Below are 19,161 nucleotides of genomic sequence, written 5' to 3' on the forward strand. Positions count from 1 at the left end.
ATTTTTTATTTTAAATTCTTTTTTTAATGAAATAATCTCATTTTCATTAAATTTATTTCCACTTTATATATATATATTTTCCAAAAAATATATATAAATTTTGAATATTAACTCTAAAATAATATGATCAAGCACAACTTTTTCCAGTTTCACTTTATTTTAATAAATTGAAGTATTTTTTTTTATTTTCATGACCAAAAATTACCTATGGTGTCGGTAAAAAATTAAATTTATCACCAAAGGATATGGTGCAGTGGATGTGCTGCTACTCTCTGATCTCGGTTTGAGCCCCTTGGTATGAAAAATCTTTGGTAGAAAACACTACCTCTGACCCTATCCGATACAAATTCAAATTAATCGGGTTTCAATGCGAATACCGAACACAAGAGCAAGAGGGGAACCAACAACAAAAAGAAATGATTGAACTTAAATTCTAATAATCCTTTAAAACTTAAATTACCAGTTGATGTGATTAGCCATTGATTATACATACACCAGGTACAAATTTCTAAATATTAACAAACCACTGACTTCCATAACGCGCTTAATACCGCTACGGCATCTAATTACTAATACAAATCGTTTCCTATTTATTACTCCCATTTTTTTAGCCTTCAATGTCCATAGTGTCGGTATATTTCTCTCCTAACCTTCACGTCATTCTCATTTATCCGATCTCAACAACAACAGCAGCAAAATGCGAAGGTAAATTCACATAAATCATACTTCAAATCTGCAAAATTTCCATCATTTTGATTGAATAAAGCTTTGGATCTGATGTGTATACAGGCCTGGATATCGGCAACCGCTGAAACAGCAATTAGGTGGTGTTAAGGCAATGTTTATAAGGCTATCAATTGCTGTTATTGTTCTCGTGATTTGTATGTTCATGCTTATGACTGCTATGTCCAGTAGTTATAGTAGCACTTCTTCAGCTGAGGTAATTGCAGCTTTATGCTGTTTGTAGTTTTGTTTAGTTGCTTAATTTTAGGAGTTAATGGTCAAAAACACATGTAAAGTATCCCAGTGTTTTTGAGTTGAATTTTGTACCTGAACTATTAGGTGTGCGACTTTTCTACTTGAATTATCAATCAGTTGCTGTTATTGTTCTCGTGATTTGTTTGTTCATGCTTATGACTGTGATATCCAGTAGTAGTAGTAACACTTCTTCAGCTGAGGTAATTGCAGTTTTATGCTGTTTTTAGTTTTGTTTAGTTGCTTAATTTTAGGAGTTAATGGTCAAAAACACGTCTAAAGTATCCCAGTGTTTTTGAGTTGAATTTTGTACCTGAACTATTAGGTGTGCGAGTTTCCTAGCTGAACTATCAGTAATTGATTATCAAGGCACACCTAAAGTTTTTCGGTTTTTGGGTTTCATACCTAAACTATCAGGTGTGTGAATTTCCTATTGAGATATCGTAATTATTTATCAAAAACAGCTCAACTATCAATTGTTCACTTTCCCTAACTGAATTATGGTGATATTAAGTTGTTTGTAAATTAGCTTGGTTTACTTTTTGTAGTTTTTTCAGTTGCTTAAAAACATGCCTAAAGTATCCCTTTTTTTGAGTTTCATAATCGAACTAGTAGGTGTGCGAGTTTCCTATCTGTATTGTCACCAACTGTTTATCAAAGCACATTTAAAGTATTCCGTTTTTTTGAGTTTCATATCTGAACTATCAGGTGCATAGGTGCATGTGTTTCCTACTGGTGAACTGATTATCAAAACACTCCTCAACTATTAAGTGTTTGAGTTTCATACATGAAATTTCAGGTAGGAAAATTGAACAATTAATAGTTAAGGTGTTTTTTTTTATAAATACTTGGTGATAGTTCAGGTGGAGAACTCACACACTTGGTAGTTTAAATATGAAGCTCAAAAAGTCGGGATACTTTGATTGTGTTTTTGACCATTAACTCTTTCTTTTCAGTTGTTTAATTTGATTTAAAATGTGGTAATTTAGATAGGAAAAGATATATATTTGCTGTTAAAATTAATTTTGTAACGAATCTGCAGTTGATTACTCTCATAGATTTGATTTAGTGATATTCTCAAATTTTGTGATTAGCCTGGCTTGCTTTGTTGTTTTTAGTTAATTTTATCAGAAATGTGGTGATTTAGTTAGAAAAGAATTTTCCTATATGCTGTCATCGTTCTCGTGATTTGTATGTCCATACTTACGTCTGCAATGTCGAGTAGTAATAGTGACTGTTCTTCAGCTGAGGTATTGTGTTTCAGCTGTTTGTAATTAGCCTGGTTTGCTTTTTGTAGTTTTTTAGTTGCTTAATTTTATTAGAAATGTGGTGATTTAGCTAGAAAAGAAGTCCTATTTGCTGTTGAAATTAGTTTTGTTAGGATTCTGCAGTTGATTACTCTTGTAGATTTGATTTAGTAATATTCTCAATTTTTTTGATCTTATTCCATTTTTCGGATTTTCTTAGTAAATTCATATTGACCTTGTTCAACTACTATGTAGTATGTACTCCCTCTGTTTCAATTTGTTTGTTGGTTTTGACTTGGCACGTAAGTTAAGAAAGTAAAGACTTGTGAATCTTTTGGTCTTAAATTAAACATACGTAGAATGAACTAAAAATATCTTTTAATCTTATAGTATTAAACAAGCCATGTGGAAAGTTGAAATTAAAAAGTTGCTAAAGAAGGAAAGAGGCATTCTTTTTGAGACAGAATAAAAAGGAAAGTAAGCCAAACAAATTGAAACGGAGGGAGTAATGTCTATAGGCCTTTAAGTGGCTTTATCTTTGTAATGTCCTTCTCTAAATTTATTATTTCTATGTTGCTTATTCTTGTGAAAAATTTGGCTTGCTCTTAATCGCCCTTTTAAATACGTTATATCCACCTTTTCGTGAAATATTAGTGGTGAGAATAACTCTTCAGATTAGCTAGGTCATATAATCAGTCTAAGTCTATCTGCTTCATATAAGGATGTGTCATTAATTTCACTTAAAACCTCAGCAAATCAAGGTCTCTAGTTATGTCGGTAAGACTAGATTATAGTCCAAGTAATCGTAATTTAAATTCATAGGCAGTAGATGGTCGTAGAGAGAAGAAAGGTGGTCTTATCAAATGAGTCTCATTGATTCATGGCATTGCTGTGCTTGCATAGTTGCAAAGATGAGTTGAAAAGGAAAATCACCAGTTTAGACAATGCATACTCTCATACAGATGATGCTGTGCTAATTATAGAGTGAGATTTTTGTTTCACTTTACCATTTGGCACTGTATGTGGGCACTGCATTGTGAGCATGTTAGACCTGCTGGGTAAGTAGTGAGCTTTCTCCATCACATGCTGTATCACCTCACCCAGCTGGCTTCCGTCCTCCCACATCCTCTTGAGGGTTTCACAAACAGCAATCTGCATTGAAGTTCCTCAATTGACAGCATTGTTGGATATGCTCCCGTGAGGATTGCTGTCATCTGGTGAGTGTTCTTAGTTCGATGGGGCAATAAAGCTGGCAGTGGTGGGGCCTCTGTCCATCCTCCTCCTAGAGCTTCTGCGTCTGATTTCTTCGTAATGGAAGTGTTAACTGTGTTGGTGTTGGCAATGACAATGCTAAGAAGGCTAGGAGGAGAGTAGAAAGGGAAGAAAGCTTTGTCATACTAGTAGTTAAAAGGCTTGTGAATAGAAGAGCTAAATGGTGCTTGTGACAATGATCATGGTTGTCTTGAAGGGCATTTATAGCAGAGTTAGCGGCAAGCCTTGTGCGATAGCTGAAGGCTGATTGAGAAAATTACGTGACGTAGTTGAGCTTTGAGGTGGCCAGTTTTAAAGCCTCCACATAAATTTACATGCAAAAGCTGCCAAAAGCACCTAGATTGGATGCTGAATGTAAATTGTCTTTTCAAAACTTTCCATAAGCATTTGCGTAGCATACCAGTCTTGGCTGTTTCTGTTTGAGATCACTGTAAACTATTCTGTACTTGGTTTTCTGGAGGTCATACATTAATCTCTTAATAGGAATTTATTAAAAAAATATTATTTATGGCTAATGAAAATCTCAGCTACAAATTCGGTTGATGATAGTTCATTTCACGCTGTTTACATTTTTCCTCTTCTCCAAACAGGATATTGATCATTGCAGAATTTCTGATATGCTCATCTTTGATAACATAAATGCACAACATATAGTATCACATAATACTATCTAATATAAAATATTGCATGAGCTGAGCTATTTGTCTTACCACATCTCCACTAGGTTTTAGCTATCTTTGTATATAAATATGTAATCTTTTGTCAATTATGGAATCTGAACCAGCAGTTCACTTTTCATCAGTTGATTAATGTGTAACGTATTTTTACGTTTTTTTCCTATCTTAGCAGATCAATACGGAGGCACTCTGGGGAACTGCTGCTTCTGATGGCTGGAGGCCATCATCTACTCCTCGATCTGATTGGCCCCGTATGCAGTTTTACCTATCTATGTCCTAGTCCAATTCTAAATGAACGCAATTCCGACCTCAAAATCTACAATGCTGTAGCTTTATGACAACATCCCTCTTATCTTTCTCTCCTTTTGCAGCTCCTCCCAGTGAAAGCAATGGCTATTTACGGGTTCGGTGTAATGGTGGTCTGAACCAACAACGTAGTGCGGTATGTAACTGATCCCTGGTGTGAGATTATGTTTATTTTTCCATATAATTTATTGAAGTAAATCCCTCTTACTGCCATATTACTATTTTTTAATCAAAGAACATCAACTTTGGGAAGTAAGTTATAAAGTTAGTCAAGCAACATCAACTTCGAGATGGGGCAAGATAGGAAGGTTTTTTCGTCTTATTGGAAGGATGGGGCAAGAAGCTAGCGAATAAGAAAGTTAGATTCGGATAGGTAGTTATCGTTTTATCGTCTTGACTGCTTCTCATCGTTAATTCTGGTTAACCATGGACTCACCTCAGAATTCGAATGAAAATTTTGGTTGTGATGTATATGACAGGGTCCCTCATAAGCACAAAAGATTGGTGATACCGTCTGAACAAGTATCTGTTCTTTATTATTAGTCTTAGCAAGATTTATGATGTTCTATGTGAGGTCAATAACTATAGTGAAATGCTCTGAAAGCTAAGTAATACTAAACTATTGTGAGACCAATAACGTTATGTATGAGTGCATGTTGGCCTCCTAAGGCTCAACATGTCTACAAGATTTTGTTAAAATGGAGATGTTAAATGAATTTGCAGTCATATAAGATTGCACAAGATTACAAATGATCAGTTCGAATAAAAGATGAAAGTACCAGAATTACAGCATAATAAACCCTTCCGTCCTGATTTATGTGTCATACTTTACTTCTCCTTGTCTTTGGCTTAACAGCCATTCTTTTTGTACATTTAGGAAAATGGCTTAGTGTTATATCTGTAGGTTTTAGTAGCTAGGAGCTTTCCCTAATTTTCTTTGTATTGTTTTCAGCATCTTTTTGATGCCAGTCAATATAACAATTACTTCATCAAAATGTGTCATACTTTTCTTGTTAGTCAGTTGTCAAAAGAATGTCATACTTCCTTATATAGAAACAATTTAACTTTGAACTTCCATCTTACCCTAAATAAGATGATTTATCGCCACACAACATGTCTATGACTTATTTTAGACCACAAGTTTGAAGAGTCTTTTTTTAGAACTCCGTGCTAGTTACTTCTTTGTAGAGATACATGTGAGATCTAGAGAACATGTAGTTTCCAGAAAATCCTAATTTCCCTCAAAGACATTTCTTCAGTATTGCACCCAAAGGATGTGGCCTAATGGTATATGAAGTGGGTGGAGAACCATGAGATCTCAGGTTCAAATCCTAATGGAGGTAAAACACTTGGTGATTCTTCTTATCTGCTTAAGCCTTGTTGGACAAAGTTACTCAGATTGTGAAATAGGAGGTGCATGCAAGTTGGCTTAGTCACCAAAAAAGGGTAGCCCGGTGCACTAAAGCTACCGCTATGCGCGGAAGTTGGCTTAGACACCACCATCATTAAAAAAAAGCACTTTTAATTGTATTGCATTGAACCTTAATAAAGCAAAATGGATAATGAGAATTCATCTAATTAATCTAACTAATTTGGGATTGATTAGTATCTCTCTTTTCGCGTTTATGTTGTGCATATATTCGGCATAACAAATTCTTGTGACTTTATAGATCTGTAATGCAGTTCTTGCTGCACGAATAATGAATGCTACACTGGTGTTACCTGAGTTGGATGCAAATTCCTTCTGGCACGATGATAGGTACTTATTTCCTTGAATTCCCTAATTCTTCTACCATTTAAAATATGAATCATGACTGGCATTGTTATTTGAGTATATTGCTTAAATCTCTGCACTATAATGACACTGGTTCCGAGTATGTACTCAACAACATGTGTGGTATTATTCTAAATCTGTTATTAAAGTAGTATACAGGCTGGCCGATGATTTAAAAAGGTAGAAAAGAGTTTATCTAATACTCTTCAAATAGTTTTGTACCTTAATGACACGTAGAAATATCACTTTGAGCGTGATACTTGTGCTCTCTATTCTCTTATTTATCTGTTTATTTTTGTTCTTGAAATTTTAACCATCTCAAAAACTTTTATAAGATCAAAGAAAATGGAAACTTTATGCGTGTAGAAGCATAGTGGTCACGCCCCCAGTAGTTGGTAGATTTTCTCTGATACAGATGACCTTTACAGATTAAAGGAAATATAGGAGTTAAAGACAGTTTGAAGTTTAGCCACTCCTCTTGAATCATGGGCCTCAAGACTCTTTAGTTTTCTCTACTTGATATTCTGTTGTTAATATTGGATGTGCCACTGAGTGATTTTTCTTTTTTTTGTTTCCGGTCCTGCTCTCCGAAAAGTTCTAGTAGAAAGTATGACTCTTAAGTAAATCATATGGTTGTTGGCACTTGTTGCACCAGTCTCCTTATCGCTCGAGGAGGAAGATTCTCTTGAGTATTATATTGCTTCATTTTAGACAGTTCCTTAAAATATTTGTTGGAGTTAGTATGTGTTACCATTAACTTAGTCCCACTAGCTTGCTTTTGATTGATTTATAATTCTCACAAATGTTTTAGTAGTTTTGAGTTTTTACCATTAACTGCGTCATAGCAAGTAACTTTATTTCTATTAATTCTCAGTGGATTTCAAGGTATCTACGATGTTGAACATTTTATCAAGACATTAAAGTATGATGTAAAAATAGTGGAAAGCATTCCAGAAATTCGAAAAAATGGAAAGGTCAAGAAGATAAAAGCAAAACAGGTATACATTGCTCCAACTAAATTTGATCATGTTCTGCTTGAGGCTCTGATGGATTTTAAGAAAGCACTTCTTTTTTCAGATTCGACCCCCTAGAGATGCTCCTATCAGTTGGTATACAACAGAGGCTCTAAAGGCGATGAAGGAACATGGTGCCATTTATCTTACTCCTTTTTCACATCGACTGGCAGAAGAAATCGATTATCCTGAGTATCAGCGGCTGAGATGTAGAGTTAACTATCATGCTCTTCAATTTAAGCCTCACATTGTGGAGTTAAGCACCTCAATCGTCGATAAACTTCGTTCGCAAGGCCACTTTATGACAATACACCTTCGTTTTGAGATGGATATGCTAGCATTTGCTGGGTAAGTTACTCATTTTTGTGTGCACGACACCTTAAGTATATCAAAGCTCAAGTGGTGCTTTACTCCCCCATCTTCTGTCCTTTCCTGAGGTGGCCCAAAGGAAAAACAAAACAATGTAACTGAAAAAGAGGTTGAAAGAGAGGAAGAACAGATTCTTCAAATCTCTCTCTTTCGTGTTTTTTTTCTCTTTGCCTGTTCCTTTTGTGGCCGGGAAAGTTACGAGCTGATTACAAAACTAATTGCTCGATTCCATTGGGTATCCTTATCCATTGAAGTACTTCTAGTTGGTGCTAGTTAGTATAGACCAAAATTCTTTTTTTTTTTAAAGCATTGAGTTTGTGATCTGTTTAATCTTGGACTCAATATCCCAGGTGCTTTGACATATTCTCTCCTGAGGAGCAAAAGATTTTGAAGAAGTATAGGCAAGAAAATTTTGCAGAAAAGAGACTTGTTTATGATGAAAGAAGGGCAATTGGGAAATGTCCACTAACTCCAGAAGAGGTAATCTTATACTAGATACTTGTACACCATGTGTGGATGTTTGTCAAATTTACACTTTCCCTGCTTTAAGTTACTTGATTTAAAGCCATCTTAGAATGATTAGATATGTATTATTTGATGAAAGTAGAGGTTAAAGATGCTTAGGATAGCTCTGATGTTTTGACGATAACAATAGTCCATATCCTATTCGACTCTGTTCTTTTCGCAAAGAGTAACTACACATCTAAGGAAGTATATCTATGTAAAGATGAACTCTAGAAATTCATTAAAGAGATTATCCGTTGGAACTTGATCTATCTTTTGTACAATCAGCAAAGAACTCTTTTGGGGATACAACCAGAAGTGCACAAATACGGCACCAAGAGTGCGTAAATTTCTTGTGGTTCTTCATGATGATATTTTATTAATCTGAGTCTAAAATATTTTTTGAACCATTAAGAAGCCATGACAGAGCAAGGTGAGTATATTCAAGGTATGAGAAGATCACTGTCTTTTAATATCCTTTTGAGGACTTGAATAAGTTTGTGATAATTTCTCTAATCAGAATTGCACATTATTAAATCGAGAATTAGCTCAAATACTAACTTGACTCTATATGAATGGAAGTATTTCAACATTTCTCTTGTTTCATGAAGCTCAACTTTTAACTTGATTTACTTGTATGTGTGGCAGTGTATACAGTAGAAAACCGTTCAAACAATAGTGAGTTTGATTGATACATTCTTTATGAGTTCTTTAAGTATATATGTTAATACTTGTACTGTTCATTGAAAAATTTGAGAATGGTTAACTGGAAAATTCTTTTGTAAAATTTGAGGACGGTAACTGGAAAATTCGTAACTTTCTGTGGCTTTGGTCGAGGTGCGTGAAAGCTGGCCCCGACACCACGGTTATCCCCAAAAAAGAATTTGTTGTCAGGTAATTGATATTTTCCCTTCTAATCTGGCAGGTGGGTCTAATTTTACGTGCAATGGGTTTTGACAACTCTACTAGGATATACCTTGCTGCGGGTGATCTCTTCGGTGGTGAGCGATTCATGAAACTTTTCCGTTCCATGTTCCCCCGCTTGGAGAACCATAGTACAGTGGACACCACAGGTGAGCTGGGAAAAAACACAATGGGCTTGTTAGGTTCAGCTGTGGATTATATGGTTTGTCTTCTCTCTGATATTTTCATGCCAACATATGATGGACCAAGTAATTTTGCGAACAATCTCCTTGGTCACCGGCTATACTATCGTTTTCGCACGACAATCCGACCTGATAGGAAAGCGCTAGCTCCTATCTTTATCAATCGTGAAAAGGGTCAGACAGCTGGTTTCGAGGAAGCAGTTAGGCGTGCCATGTTAAAAACAAACTTCGGTGGACCTCATAAACGGGTCTCACCCGAATCATTTTATACCAATTCTTGGCCTGAGTGCTTTTGTAAAAAATCAGCTGTAAATCCTGCTGATAAATGTCCATCAGATGATGTTCTTGCAACCTTAAATAGCCAACTGGAGAATGAAGGTATAACTGACTTTGAGTCAAGCGGATCAAATTTGACGTCAGCTGTGGATGAATAGATGTTATGTGTGAAGTTTCTTGGTAATATTTTTGGATGTTGAAATGACGTGACACCGTGATGTCAAATGAAGAAGTGAGATGGCTACAGGTTGGTTTTACAGGTATCACTTGTCTCAGATCATTCTATCTTAAAAGCTTTTGTGATGGTTTTGCATGTACAGTGTTAGTCACCACCTGATGACAGTAAATGTAGCTGTCAATGATAAAAGCGGCGTAGGAGGTTAGGTTACAGGAACAAAAGGATCATGATTTATTGAGAGTATCCTTACTTGGAATTCGAGTTAATTTTTCTATCCGCGGGAGTCCAGTGAGGTTTCGTGTGTAGGACATAGGGATAATGCTGGAGATGTCAAAATCTGGGCATTTTATTTTGCTCATTTTTTCAGTTTATCTTTCGAGTATCTGACGATGTCTAGTTCATTACATGAACTATTGTTGTATCTGAATTGGGGATCTTCTCCAATATGAATTAAGATTCTTTCCCACATTTCATCATGTTGTGTGTTCTGGTGTTGACAATTATACATTAGACTTTTTCCCTATGGAGGAAAGACAAATTCTATCAGTGAAATTAGTATCTTCAACTAACGATTACTCCAGGATTAGAGAAAATGTTCAATTTTATAGTTAAGCTATTTAAGATAGGATAATTTAATCTCAAACTACTTAGATTTTCTTTAACATAAATACATATTTTGAGTCAAAGCTGTTCAATTTTGCTAAATTCATATGGTAAATGACATTTGCCCTTGTTGCATCTTTTTAAGCACTTTAGAACAAACGCTTACACAAGATTGTGATATTTTATAGAAAAAATAACACAAACATACACCTTAGCTTAACATATTTACACAAATTTTCATTCTTACAAAGTAATTACAAAAATTTCAACTAATTATGTATTTTTGTTGTATGTATCGGAAGCTAATTATGTATCTCGATAGACTTAAAATAAAAAAAAGATGTATCGGGAGTTGGTTATGTATCTTTATTAAGGAAAAAATATATCTTCGTCGGATGTATCGGAAGCTAATTATGCATCTCGATAGACTCAAAATTGAAATTTTCAGTAACTATGTAAAATATCGATTTTTTTTGTAATTAAGTTTCAAACTCTCAGAATTTATGTTAGTTTCCACTATTTTACAAGTATTGAGGTCTTCACTAGATTAGACAATGTCATCTCACATCAAAAGTTTACACTCACTAATCTAGAAAAGGAACAAGAACCAAAATTGATTAAGTTTGGATTTACTAAATTAAATCATCTCTCTTGGTACTATCAGAACAATAACCTACACAAATTGTGATATTTTATAAGCATATTACATCAACTTTATCATCTAACATCAAAATTTTGCTCTCATTACTCTGAATAAACCGTTTTGATAGATATTATATAGTAGATGACCACGTCCAAAACTCGTCATATAAAAAACAGAAAAGGGCTTAAATAGCCCTTTAACTATGTGAAATGATGCAAAAACATCCTTCTTCTACCTATTGGGCCTAAAATACCCTTTTTGTCTATCTATTGGGGTTACTTTACCCTTTATTTAGGCAAATTATATGGAAAGCCATTTTTATATAATACTATGTCAAAATTTTATTTTTTCATTTTTATTCCTCGCTTTCACGATACCTCCATAAAAATATATGGTATATTTATATATTATACAAATTATATTTATATCATAAAAATACATGATATATTTACACCATACAAATTATATTTATACCATATAAATTATATTCTTACCGTAAACATACATGGTATATTTTAAATATAAAAAATGTATAAATAACATAAATATCAACCTTTTAAAATTAGTTACACTCTCTTCCACTTTTTAACTATTTTACTCTCTCTCCCTATTAATATACATAACATAACTGACATATACATAGCATTCTGTGTATACGTGGGATTTTTGTAATATGTTTAGGGAGTTGAGACTTTTTGTAATATTGAAAACATAAGTTATGTATTTGTGTGATTTTTAGTAAAAAAATTTATACCATAGACATGTAATTTGCCTAAATAAAAGGGCAAAATAAGCCTAACAGGTAGACAGGAAGGACATTTTAGGTCCAAAAGGTAGATTAGAAGGGCATTTTTGGCCCAATAGGTAGATGGAAAGTGTATTTTAGGCCCAATAGATAGACGAAAAACGTTTTTGCACCATTTTACATAGTTAAAGAACATTTTAGACCCTTTTCCGTATAAAAAAAAATAAGCGATTGTCACAAAAACGCTCTACTTCTAATTATAGTATTTTAGTTGGAGATAATATATCAAAAAGTAATTACAAGACCAACACATTAAAAAAAATAATTCATGTAATGGCATTGACAATGTGTGAACTCTTGTGGGATCAAACAATTATTTAAATAAATAATTAAAATGTGAAGATAAATTATTTAATAATCACTTCAAACATTCTAGAGGAATGTTTTGAAATCTATTGGTGTCTTTACAATAATCATAAATTATATTTTTGCTTCTAATGTCTTGATATGATTTTTCTTGATCCTGATTTAATTTCCAAAATTTCTCATAATTCCACCACAACTTTGTTGAATTGCAATTCAAATTATAATTAGAAGAGCAACCCTCAATATTGAAGCCTTGAAATTGAGCTATAAATGGAGAATTTGACCAATTGATTTTTGCCTTTCCATTTTCTGTTGCCCAAGTTTCTCCATTCCATATTGTGGCCTCTGATTGCATTGGTTGTGAAGGGTATCCAATTCCTCTATGGTTCTTGTAAACCCTGATTGGTATTTCATCTACAAAAAAACTATAAAGAAACAATTTAATTAGACAATAATCATGTAGTAGTAAATAGGAAAATAAAATACCATATGGCCATCAAGTGGTTGGTACAATAGGATGATTGATTGAGATTCATTCACTTTTAGATGGAAATCTCGATTTTAGTCAAATGAAAAATATTTTGCTAGGAAAATACTTTGACATAGTATCGAGGGTTAGAAAAGATCCGAATGAAGTAGCTGATAGGATGAAAGCGAGCCATAGGGGCGAAGGGAAGCGCGAAGGGCTAAGAAATATGAAAATCATATTACCTTCCTTAGCCGGCCTACTCGATGAGAATCCAAATTAATCAGATCAGTAAACTTCAGATACTAGATGATTAAATAGAAAAAACCGGTTGGTTGATCAAAACTTTACAACATACAATATGAAATAGCTTGCCACACCAAATTAATCTATTTTTTATTTTGAAAAGGGAACACAAGAGGTATTAAAGTACTAGGTAGTTATGTCAAAGCTTTGATGAGAGGTATAGAGTTCGAGTTTTGGAATAAAATCATTTTCGGTGGGAGCGTTTCAGTGAAAATTCGACTCATAGAATTATAAAGTGGATACCGAATGCTGAATGGACGCAAAAAGAAAAATAAACCTACACAATTTGATGTGAGTTCCATAGGATTGAGTAGTCATGAAAATTTGTTGTTGGATCAAACCAAAGTTGAATTCTTTGCTCTCTATCACCAACACCATTTGCAAATACATTTGTTTGCAATGTGTGTGGTTTCCCTTCTCTATTGCCCAAAAATTCAAAATCCAATTCATCATGGTGGCTTGTATGTGAATGTAGCTTCAAAAAAAGACAGTTCGGTGCACAAAGCATTCCACGTTAGTATGATCCAGGAAAGAATAAAGAGTAATATTTATTAAATATAAACAAACTAAACAACAGATCATAACTACGTTCCAAATAAGTTCGGTTATATGAATCTTCATTATCCTCTTCACTCCAATATTTCTAGTAAGACTAGAGTGAACATAATAGCATTAACAGAACTACGTTCCAAATAAGACTCCACACTAATATTGGACCTGAAGTGAACATAATAGCATGCATGACTAAAATTTAATCCCAACTAATTGACATTACCTATAAATTTATATAGCTTATGATAAAAAATAAATTATTTTAACCCTCAAGAAGTGAAATTTTTTTTTGAATATATATATGTTTTCTTACATAGAAGGTTGTCACTACTCCAGCTGAGTCTTTGCTTGGTAGCTTTATTCTCATTTTGAATGATCCTGAGCCATAACTTTGTTTTGATTGAATTCCACATCCTGCAAAAGTGTTTTTTTTTTTTTTTCTCATTTGGTATAAATCTAAGAAAGTAAAAACTGAAAAAGAAAAAAACAAAAAAGGTTAAATTTGTTTTTGTACTATTCGAAATTGAGCAACTTTGTTTAAGGAAAAATCTCATATTTTTCGTCTATCCCTAAAAACGGTCCAACCTGATTGGTCTATTAAAATCATAGTTAAAACTTGAGGGGTGAATATGTGTACTTGAAGAATTTGGATGCGTAAAGTCCAAGTTGATAGTCATTTTAAATCGAAGTGAAAAGATGAGGGGTAAATATGGACATGAAAAATTTCACTCTAAGTTCTGTTAATGCTAAGGGCAAATACGAGATAACATGCTAACGACCAAGAGTGAGTACGAACTAACGGAAGGCAAAATTGAACGATTGCTAATAGTATATGGACAAGCTAATGGTCTTTCAAAATCATAATTAGAAGTTGAGGGGTGAATGTGTACTTGAAAAATTTGGACACGTAGAGTCCAACCATATTTCACTCTAGAGCTCTGAGCTGATAGTCATTTTAAATCAAAACCAAAAGTTGAGGGGTGAATATGGACTTGAAGAATTAGGAGACATAGAGTTGAACTATTTCACGCGGATTTTAAATTAATGCTAAGGGTAAAATTACACGATTGCCAATAGTATATGGACAAATTTGCACATCTAATCCTATTTAAAAAGTAGTCATTTTTCTATATTTAGGATAACAACACCATATCTGGAAAACTATGATATTGTGTATACAGATCTTACTTCTGTCTCACGGATAAAATGAGTAAAAAACCAAAAGAAAACTACAAAGAAAAAATCACCAGAATTTTTATCAAGGGACAACTGAATTTCTTCTCCTTTATTCAATGACTTGACATTGTTGTTACCCCAAGAAATGTTGTAATTTTTATCAAATGGTAAAGCTTGACTTTCAAAAACTCTAGTTAATAATAATAAAAGAGCACCAAGACTTAGTAGATGGAAACCCATTCAGTAATTTAACAAAATTGCATGCACTAAGATATTAAGGAGGATCACTTTTTTTCTTTTTGCTTTTTGTTGGGTTGAATTAGTAAGTGAAGAGTTTTAAAGTGACTTAAGTTGAGTAATTAGAGTAATAAATATGTCTTCAAGGCATGACTTAGTTTTGTTACTAAGTGAAGTAACTGTTGACAACATAAATAGCCTGGGGTGGGGGTGGGGGTTAAGTAACTGATGTGAAAAAATGTAAATAGCAGTATATATTAACTGATGTTCTTCAAAGATTTTAATGGTTGTCATTAAAATTTCAGAGTTTGTAAAGTTTTGCGTTAAAGTAACTAAACTTTACTATTGGTAACACAAATTTAATGAACTTTATCCAACTATTTTTTTGTCAATAAGGTAACTGAAGTTTACCTTTATAACAGCAAAATTATTAAACTGCCCTTGGAAAAATGTGGCACCTAAGCCTAACTCATCCTGATGTGGACTCCTAGATAGATGGTATTAGAGCCGGACGTCCCGACGTGGGTGCCCAAATAGATTGTTCACGCCCTATGGGGACCGGAGAGTGTTCGCGTGCAGAATTGGGAGGGATACCCCCGGATAGAATTGAGATGATTCTGGTCTAATACCATAATAAAGAAATGAAACATTGGGCTTCACTCAACCTCAAAAGCTAATTTAAGACGTGAGGATTAAGCCATATAAAGAAACCAAATTCCCCATCCTTAGCTTAAGTGGGAAACTCAACAGTACTTACTGTAACTTTACAGTTATAACAACAACATACTCGGGAGTGAAATCTGGGGAGAGTAGAGCGTACGCAGTCCGTACTTTTACGGTTATAAGAAGGAAGAAAAATTGTACTCCATAAGTTTCACAATGAATTATATAGTTCAATCAATCGAGTTGGAAACCACAGGTTCATTGCACAAGTTACAATTTAATTTGCTTACTTCAGCCTTCAGGCCTGAACTTTAGCTCTCATTTTCTTCTCAAGCTTGGCGCGTTCAACAACTTCCTGGATAACGCTGATCATGTTCCCTGAGCAATCGATCCACATCCATCGAGTTTGAAAAATTTTCCCTTCTTACCTTTGAATTCGCAGTCATTATGATTTGATGCAACAGGTAGTTTTTTCCCCTTAATATCAGCAGTTGATGGAACATGATTCTGCTTCTTCTTTCCCTTGATAAAACTCCACAAGTTGTGTTCCTGATGCTCGTTGCCCTTATCTTTTTTAAGTTGTTCTTCTTTAGAAGATGTTAGAGAGTCGGACATGTTGTGTATTTGTCTTTCCTCTCTTGTCACCCAAAACGCCATCTCTATTAAATCATCCTGCTCGTCAATCCAGTTAGTTTCGTCAAAATAGGTTGATTCAGCCTTAGCCTTAGCTTTCTTCCATTTTGCATCCAAACCATTGGTTTGAGGGTATTTTGGCAAACTCGATGGATCGTAAGCAAGTGGGGTTCAACATAGAAAAAGTCATGATCCATAGCAAGCAGTGAGGTTCTATAGAAAGCAGTGTTTTCATAAGTTCCACAGCAGCAACAGGAAAATCGCGAAATGTTTCTTCAATCTGCGGGCGATAAGGCACTTTCTGTGTCAAAATTGCTGCGTTAGCTGAATTGTTTTTTCGCCAATAGTCTTTAGACTGAGATCCACAGAGCTTGAATATCGTATGCAATTGATCAAATTTCATTTGTACCTTGAAGAATCGCTTCGCCACTGAATAGTTCTCCAAGTACACAACCAACACTCCATAAATCTACTTCAATTCCATAAAAACGCCATCCAATTAAGAGTTCTGGTGGTCTATGTTAGGTTGTGGAGCCTGATTAATATGTGACGTACCGTCAAATATTAATGTTCACGCGGTTGTACCTTTTATTCTCATTCTCTATGCAATTGTACATACTCCAAATCATTAATATAAATAACCTGTCCGCCGTGGAGGTTACCCACGGCTGTTACCACGAAATTACCTCTCTCTTTCCTCAAGAACTCTCTCTAGTTTTCTTCATCCTCTCTGTAGATTTAGTGTGTGTGGAACAGTCTATACCAGAGAGTCCCAACGCGCGCGGCTAGTCAATGGGACATTAGGATACCTTGATTGTCTACTAAAAAATTCGAAGTGGTTATGTCTCGATGAAGGATGCCCCGACTATGTATGTGACTAATTCCATCTAGTAGTTGTTTCATGTAACATTTGATCTGTGATTCGGAGAAAGTCACATCATGCAGTGATAGAAGACCTTTGAGATCATGTTCCAAATACTCAAAAATAAGATACAAACAACCAAACATATTACTCGAGGTGATGACCAATCTAGACATTGAAATTTTGTGGATTCTACTTTAATTTTGGTTAGAGTTCTCAAACGCTACTTTACCTCAAATCTAGTTTGATGGCTACCCAACCTAAACCCTAAATTACGTCTATATAAAGGGGCAAATATCCTTTAAAGATCCCATAAGTTCACGGGATATATCAAAGATCTCAAAAGTCCCAATAAATTAATGGGATATTCATAAAGATCAAAACCCCTCTTTTTTGATAATCAAATACATCAAAAACAAACACTTTCCTCTCTTCTTGATAATCAAATACATCTTTTGACAAACCCTCCTTTCATAGAGATCAAATGCAAATGTTCCAACGAGAAATACGTCACTAATGACCCTCGAATTATGGAAAAATTCATATTCAAATCTTCAAATATTCGAGAAATATGCTTCCGACAGCCCTCGAATCACGAAGAAAATCAAGAGAGAAGAATGGAGGGGAGGGAGGAAAAGATTTGTACCCCATCGTTTATCAATAAAATTATTGTTTTTTCCTATTTTTATTTGCGGTTGAAGTTTATTTTCCGTGAATTAAATTATATTGGAAACACAGTCCTTCCAATTTGATAACGTTTGGGTGATCAGGCCTTCGTAAAATGCTGATTTCGTTCGTCATAAACTGGACATTGTCAAACTTCAATCGCTTCAGAGCAACCTTATCAAGCATGTGGAACGATTCAAGTTTTCTTGGATGGCTTCTTCAGCCTTCAGTGCAATCCAAGCAGGCCATCCTGCTGGGAATTTGTTCACCTTCCCTCGCTTCCACGACACTTTTGTTGAGTCCTGGCCTCGAGTATCCGCTCTCCCTCTACATTTTCTTCCTCTTGAGTTGACTCAACTGTTGCAGAATCGTTCAATTTCACATAGTCGATTGACATTACTTTTTCGTGAGAGGTGGATGTATCCTGTTTACGCAAAGTGAATCAGAATTTCCTACATTTTAAGACGGAAACACTTTTTCTGTTAGATCCTCGACTCAAAAGAAAGTAAACAAAGCATAATACAAGTGCACTCATTCTCTCGAATCCTGAATCCGCGTCTGAATCCATACACCTATATCTCATGGAATGTGTCAATGTCAACTAAGCTAAGAATTTATAAATGTTTGTGTACTTTTCTTTTCCCTCTAAACTAATACAAACAGAAGGTTTTTTATGCTTCTTTTGATGATTTCAAGTTTCAACACACTAAGAAACAAAAAAAAAAAAAAAAAAAACTTATTTTCTTGAAAAAAATTAAAATATATGAGAGAGAGGCATAGACTATGCGTTACAAAACTTTAGAAATAAAATCATGAACGATTTTACTGATATTTGTTGACTATCCGTTAATAACGAAGACATGCATAAATAAATATTTTCAGAAAGATATTTTTCTATTTAATATGTTATATATGATCGTAATAAAGTGAAAAAAATGATTTAGTCAGTAATTTCTATTTTTCTGGATGGTTACAAATGCACAATGTGCCTCCTATTTATACTAGTCCATGGATGATTCTAGATATCCCTCTAGATATATCTAGAGTTACGTACTAAACTTTTATAAAAGAGCAATTAAAACTTAATAAGAATTGTCTGGTTAAATTATGACCCACATTTTAGCTTATTTAACTCTTAGATGAATTATTCAAGGTATTTTAACCCGCTCAAATTCAGTCGAATTCGCCCATTTGACATCGCTAGTGACTAGTCTAAAACATATCAGTAAAATCCTCTGTGGGTTATTATAAAACTAATGTGTTATGTAAACAAAATAAATGTAGTTTAGAAAGAGGGGAAAAGGAAAAGTATTCAAACATTTATTAATTCTAAGTTGACATTGCCACTATCATGATCCATAAGACACCTATACATGTTCATGAGACATAATTTTCCATTTTTTTCCACAGGAGACAGATTCAAAATTTTGAGTTTATGAATTCTGAATTCTAAAAAACATGGTTTATTATAGTTACATAATTTTATCCATATCGAAAACGACCTTTCTGCCCAAAAAGGTATGGATAAGGTCTTTTACATCCTAAC

The 19,161-nt window shown here is 34.2% G+C and overlaps 2 protein-coding genes across 3 annotated transcripts; one reads left to right on the top strand and one right to left on the bottom strand.

Moving 5' to 3' along the window:
* Window positions 1–433: 433 nt before the first annotated feature.
* On the top strand, window positions 434–10,173 carry LOC107871274 (O-fucosyltransferase 1). 2 transcript variants are annotated; one of them, XM_016718154.2, is made up of 9 exons: window positions 434–705; window positions 790–940; window positions 4,344–4,422; window positions 4,543–4,613; window positions 6,148–6,236; window positions 7,126–7,249; window positions 7,329–7,612; window positions 7,984–8,113; window positions 9,063–10,173. In XM_016718154.2, the coding sequence occupies exons 1-9, from the start codon at window positions 698–700 to the stop codon at window positions 9,675–9,677; spliced, it is 1,551 nt and encodes a 516-aa protein (XP_016573640.1). In that variant the 5' UTR covers window positions 434–697; the 3' UTR covers window positions 9,678–10,173. The 2 variants fall into 2 exon arrangements, with proteins under 2 accessions (XP_016573640.1, XP_016573639.1); XM_016718153.2 differs by having other exon boundaries at window positions 487–705; window positions 4,341–4,422.
* A 1,933-nt stretch (window positions 10,174–12,106) lies between these two features.
* On the bottom strand, window positions 12,107–14,868 carry LOC107872134 (xyloglucan endotransglucosylase/hydrolase protein 2-like). Its single transcript, XM_016718922.2, has 4 exons — window positions 14,626–14,868; window positions 13,692–13,792; window positions 13,108–13,301; window positions 12,107–12,479 (listed from the first exon to the last, which is right to left on the bottom strand). The coding sequence occupies exons 1-4, from the start codon at window positions 14,792–14,794 to the stop codon at window positions 12,107–12,109; spliced, it is 837 nt and encodes a 278-aa protein (XP_016574408.1). The 5' UTR covers window positions 14,795–14,868.
* Window positions 14,869–19,161: the final 4,293 nt, after the last annotated feature.

This window comes from Capsicum annuum, chromosome 5, assembly GCF_002878395.1.
Source record: "Capsicum annuum cultivar UCD-10X-F1 chromosome 5, UCD10Xv1.1, whole genome shotgun sequence".
NCBI classification, from domain to species: domain Eukaryota; kingdom Viridiplantae; phylum Streptophyta; class Magnoliopsida; order Solanales; family Solanaceae; genus Capsicum; species Capsicum annuum.

Coding starts and splice junctions, on each gene's coding strand:
- LOC107871274 (XM_016718153.2), top strand. Junction 6,237..7,125: donor TCCTTCTGGCACGATGATAG/GTACTTATTTCC, acceptor ATTAATTCTCAG/TGGATTTCAAGGTATCTACG. Junction 8,114..9,062: donor GTCCACTAACTCCAGAAGAG/GTAATCTTATAC, acceptor CTAATCTGGCAG/GTGGGTCTAATTTTACGTGC.
- LOC107872134 (XM_016718922.2), bottom strand. CDS start 14,794: ATGGGTTTCCATCTACTAAGTCTTGGTGCTCTTTTATTATTATTAACT. Junction 13,302..13,691: donor GAGTAGTGACAACCTTCTAT/GTAAGAAAACAT, acceptor CTTTTTTTGAAG/CTACATTCACATACAAGCCA. Junction 12,480..13,107: donor TGGAACTCACATCAAATTGT/GTAGGTTTATTT, acceptor GTTTCTTTATAG/TTTTTTTGTAGATGAAATAC.